The sequence below is a fragment of the Cynara cardunculus genome, assembly GCF_001531365.2.
Source record: "Cynara cardunculus var. scolymus isolate 2C chromosome LG 2, CcrdV1, whole genome shotgun sequence".
Lineage (NCBI taxonomy): Eukaryota > Viridiplantae > Streptophyta > Magnoliopsida > Asterales > Asteraceae > Cynara > Cynara cardunculus.
Window position 1 is genome coordinate 63,292,178 of NC_037529.1, and position 6,015 is coordinate 63,298,192.

A 6,015-nucleotide genomic window follows, 5' to 3' on the forward strand; every position below is an offset into this window, starting at 1 on the left:
GGGGGGGGGGGGGTATAGGGTAAAGGAAACGGAAATTGGAGGTCAAAGGGAGGATGATTGATCAGAACATTGGTAATGAAAGAGGGGGTTTGCTGGATAGGGGTATCGGAGAAGAGGGTTGTTATGGCGCCACCTAAGCGTGTGAAAGTATACTTTTCAAATAGGTGGCACCGTCTATGTATAGGTTAAAAATTACGTTGTGGTTAATATCTAAAACGAAAAAAATATTATTTTAACGGAGTTAGGTTTAGGTTGAAATGATGAGGGCATTGAGTGTACTTATTTTGAAATAAGTATGAGATCCAGATTTTGAGCAAATCACATGGAACAAGAGAGTTATTTACTCTAACATTAATAATAATAATTAAAAACAGTGGATAGCAATGAATAAGAATGAAGGCCATAATTAGAAGAAAGTGACATGATATTATTGAAACACTCCTTAGCGTCTCAATAAGCTAGTTTTTTGGCTATCAGAAGTTAAAAAAGTAAATTAACTCATGGTTACAAACATGACTCTAAGGTCCCATTTGGTTTGCATGAATGGTTCGAATTTGGAGAGATTTAGATTTCAAATTCATTCCAGTCTCATGTTTGGTTTGTTGGATCGTCCGGGTTTAAAATCATTGGATTTAATTGAAATCCTTCAAATATAGGATTTTGAAATCCTTGGGGAGTGCTCGGGATTTCATGGTATTTCATAGGATTGTATGTAATAAGGTTTTAAGAAAATGTTAAAAATATTTGTTTTGTAATAATCGATTAAAAAGATGTAACTCAATTGTTTTTATAATTTTTTTGTAAAATATTTATAAATAATGAAATTCAATTTCATTATAAATCCTACAAACCAAACACGACAATGATTTCAAATCCATTCAAATCCAAATCCCTCAATGAAATTCAAATTCCTAAAAAACCAATCCTGCAAACCAAACGGACTCTTATTAGAGAATCCTTCCTAAGATCCTGTTTGATTTGCAGAATTTGATGGGATTTGGAATTAGATTAGATTAGATTACAATCCCTCATTTTGTTTTAAAAAAGTCCAGAAGTGAAAACCCACAAACGTTGAATTTAAAACCCCTTAGGTGGAGAGTTGCTAGGTAATAAATAAAAATAAAAGACCACATATGTGATAAATTACAAACCATAGAAACCAAATCCATAATCCTCTATTTGACCTTCCATAGAATCACTTTGTAATACTATATGTTAAAAAATTCCTTTTATAATAATTAATTAATAAAATATAACTTTATTATTATTTATAAATTATCTTTAAAGAAGGAAATTAAATTCATTTAAAATCAAAATCCATAAAATTATTACATTAAACCTAATGCCACGTAACAGTAATTAAAACTCACTTGTTTGTATTTAAACTATATTTAAATTCTATATTGCAGTAATTAATGTGTTGTAAAGGAAATTAGATCCGTCTACGTCGACAACCAGTACTTGGTTATAAGTATAGTAGAACCACAAAATAAGTCTCCTTCGAACAGGAAAGATGTGGATTACTTTAGTCACTATCAAATAGGACCAATTCATTACAAAATACAAGTCAAACATACTACCTTGCTTTACAGGTTTAAACACTATACTACAATTTTGGTATTTCCGAAACACTTTATTCTTTTCTATAAAAGTCCTTATCAATTTATTATAAATCAAAATTATTTAACTTCTTCAAAAATTTCTTGTTACTTATTTGACATCGGTATAAACTATTTATCAAAACATTCAAAAGTATTTATTACAAATATCATATCAAAATAAATCAATAAATTATCTTTATAAACAATCCCAACCATGATCTCTTATTCAAAATTGTTGCAAATCAGAAAGCCACATAGACTAAAATTATAGTTTACTCATACTTTAAACCCCACTCATTTACAATACAGGCTTGCATCCACCCGATATCAATTATATATATATATATATATATATATATATATATATATATATATATATTAAATAATCACACATTCTACACCTTGCATATCAAAGACCGCTTACCCTGTTGCTCTCCAAAAATGGGTACGGGGAACGATGAACCATTAACACCGGCCGGCCGGTTGTTCACACAGCCAGCGACTCACCAGATCATCAACTGCGCTCTAGGCCTTGAGCGAGCCCTTGGATTTGATGAAGTTCGAACCGTCGTCTCTGATTCTCTCATGATCAAGCACCCTAGATTCTGCAGTCTCTTAGTCACGGACGATCAGGGCCACCACTATTGGAGATTAACCGAACTCGATATCGACCGCCACATCATCCTGCACACCGATCCCGTCGGTGAAGTTGGTAACGATGAAGCCGCCATCAACGATTTCCTTGCCGACCTTGCAGTATCGTCTCCTTTGAGCACGGATAAGCCGTTGTGGGAAATCCACCTTTTGTCGGCTCATAAGTGTGTGGTTCTGCGTCTCCACCATGCGCTCGGGGATGGAATCTCTCTGATGTCATTGATGTTAACTCTGTGTAGAAAACTCGATGATTCCGAACAGACGCCGACGATCGAACCCCTAATTTCATCTGCACGAAACCCTAGGGGATTAGGAATCAATGAGAAAATTTTCAAAGTATTGAAGATTATCTGGTTCACGATGATTTATGTGTTCGAATTTATGATGAGAAGTCTGTGGGTCAAGGACGGAAGGACGGTGGTGAGAGGCGGAGAAGGGGTGGAATTGTGGCCGAGAAGAGTCGCCACGGCCAAGTTCAACCTTGAGGATATGAAAACGGTGAAGCGCGCCGTCACTAACGCAGTGAGTTTTTAAGTCTCTTGGTTCATTTTCCGTTATCCTCTTAATCTATGTCTTGACGGTTGACAAACAAACGCCCACCCAATCACGCCACTACTATCTGATTTTTCTCTCTCTCTCTCTCTCTCTTGATGGATAACTGCACAATAATTTTAATAATTATAATATAAAATATTAGTATTTTATATAAATAATAATAAATGTAGCTTGAAATATTAGAAAAAAGGGTATTAATAGGATTATAAGTAAGTTGAAATAAAGAGTCAGTAGTTTAGTATTTGCATGAAAAGTAGTACGTGAATGCTATTTATCATTTTACTTTTTACATGGTCCCAACTCCCAAATCCAGATACACTAACAACAAAATATTCTAACACTCCATTAATTAATTAATTAATTAATATATATATAAAGAGAATAGTTTAAACGAGAACATCTTCATTTTATGAGGTATATAAAAATATAAAAACACAAAAAAGGTATATAAATCAAAGTTTCAATAACTAAAAGGCCTAAAAGATTTCTTTTTCCAAGTCATGAATATTGTGTTGCTCCAAATTTGGAGTATCATATATGACTACCATTCATTCCTTGCAACTTTCATACCAAGTACTGTTTATTTAAAATAGGAAATATATAGAATTAAATTGTTGGAAAATGAGATCGAAATATTAAACGGGTCGAATCGGATTCTATATTAACATCTAATCCATTTAAGTGGAACCGATCCGTTTCATCCAATATTCTAATTCAATTTTTCGGTAATTACATTTGATGGATTGAATCAGTTGTCCAATATTGATTGAATTGAAGTAAAAGGGGTGGAGGTTAAATGACCATTATTAATGCAATTATTGAATGAATTTCTAAAATATTATTAATGACGTGGATATTTGTATTATAAATTATAATAATTAATTGGTAAGGTGAGAGATGTACGAGAAAAATAATTAAATGGACCCAAATTTCTCTCAACCAATGGCATCATTGCAAAAAAAAAAAAAAATACTAATAGGATTCGAACTCAGTTTGGGTGGAAGAAAAGTCTTACCTCTATCAAAAGAAAACTTGTTTTTATTGTAGTTTCAAAATATATAGGGTGGTACATAACAAATTAATACGGTTACACCTTTTCACGAACCTAAATTTTTTTATCCTTCGACGAAGGAATAATACCGCAACACGTACCACTGATGGCACCAAACTTATACAACATCATGAACGTGTATGACCTATCCATACATATACGTTTACTTATGATTTTTTGCAAGTCTATATATATTTTATATGTCATTGTATAAGTTGGACATAACATTACTAATATTCAAATGCAGACGATAAACGATGTTCTTTTTGGAGTAATATCATCAGGGCTATCAAGATATTTGGACAAACGATCGCCAGAATGTAATCGTTTTTTTTTCCAACAAGTTGTTTTACGTTTTTCATTCTATTTTTATGAATCAAGATTCATATTCAAGTTCATGCTTCATTTTTACCAAGTAAATTACTTGTCTTTCTTAGCTCTTCAGGAGGGGCTTCGAATCACCGGTGTCGCCTTGGTTAATCTAAGGCCATCACCAGGACTTCAGGTTACATATGTCAACCCTCATTTTCATATAGAATTCAAAGTGCATATCTCGAAATATCATATCAATATCAATCTTAGTAGCTATTGTAAAATTATATGGAACCCCATTAAATTACTCTTCAAAAGGACATAAGGAGGTTCTAACATATATAGAGGAGAAATAGTCCAAATCTAGCATATGTGAGACTCCAACATGCCCTCACCAACAGAGGCTAGACGGACACAGATAGATTACCCTGGAGTGATAGAATTTGGCTCTGATACCATATTAGAATATGTAGAACCCTCAGATTTACTCTCTTCAAAGGCTCTTTTGGAGAGTAAATATGGGGGTTCCACATATACTCACAACTATAACTATTTTTTAAATGATCATCAATAGTGTTTTTGATTAACATCTAAGATGAATTGTATTTTTATCAGGATATAAAAGAGTTGATGAAGAAAAATGCAGGATCAGGGTGGGGAAACAAATTTGGTATTATGCTTCTACCAATTTACTACCATAGAAATGGCTCCAATCCTCTCGACTATTTGAAAAGAGCCAAAATGATGATTGATAGAAAGAAGTTGTCTTTGGAAGCCTTTCTATCATACCAGATTGGATTCTTTGTTATGAACCACATGGGAGCAAAGGTGAAATTATATCTTACCTCAAATATCTAAAATCCACTTGTTTTGTTTTCTTGGTATTTTTATATTTTCAATACATGATTTGATCTGATTTTGATCTAAAGGGATACATATAACAAACCCTTTTCTTTTGTCCCTCAAAATCAAAAAATACAGTATTTGATTTGAAATTGTTATTTGTCAAATGCTTAAAATACCGATTCAATTTATGTAACCGAATCAGTGTTATCAATCTTGTGTTTGCAGTTTGCAAGCTTGCTTAATTACAGGATAGTTTGCAACACTTCATTCACAGTTTCGAATGTGGTGGGCCCAAGAGAAGAGATTACCGTCGCAGGCATCCCAGTCACGTACATCAGAACATCGTCGTCAAGCTTATCTCACGTACAAGTTTCTAAAGTTTGTGTACAAACAACACGAGCGGCCGTTTATAAAAATGCGTACTTATGGTTGTGTTGAATGGTGATGCAGGCAATCACAATGCATATGGTGAGTTATGCAGGAAGGGCCGATATGCAGATTCTAGCTGCCAAAGACATCATTCATGACCCCGAAAACTTAGCGAAATGTTTTGAAGATGCACTGCTCGAAATGAAAGAAGCCGTACTACGAACTTAAGAAAAGGGAAAATTTGCCCTTCAAAGTTGTACAAGATTTTATTCGTAGTTTGGAAAATATAAAAAAAAATAGCCGAATCTAAAAGATTCAATATTCTTTGTATGATCACGCAAAACAAATATATGTCACTTGGCATAAACATTTGCTTCTATTCATTTAACATCTTTACTTGGTGCATCACGTTTAAAAACGTGATGTGAACGATTAATTGTTCATCGAATAGCAAGCGCAAATTGGGCCCTATGATCAACGGATGCTAAGGGTCGATTTACCAACGTTAACCTGGTAATTAGAGTCATCCACCTTACATTTTCACAATATTTAGCCTTCTTATTTTAATCTCGTTATATGAATAATTGGTACGGTATCTATTTTGCAGATGGACGAAGCGACTTTGCT

General features: G+C 33.5%; 1 protein-coding gene across 1 annotated transcript; it reads left to right on the forward strand.

The window, feature by feature from the left end:
- Positions 1-2,013: 2,013 nt before the first annotated feature.
- LOC112507174 (O-acyltransferase WSD1-like) lies at positions 2,014-5,771 on the forward strand. The gene is made up of 6 exons (XM_025111622.1): positions 2,014-2,777; positions 4,109-4,181; positions 4,299-4,366; positions 4,789-5,001; positions 5,245-5,382; positions 5,470-5,771. The coding sequence occupies exons 1-6, from the start codon at positions 2,043-2,045 to the stop codon at positions 5,614-5,616; spliced, it is 1,374 nt and encodes a 457-aa protein (XP_024967390.1). The 5' UTR covers positions 2,014-2,042; the 3' UTR covers positions 5,617-5,771.
- Positions 5,772-6,015: the final 244 nt, after the last annotated feature.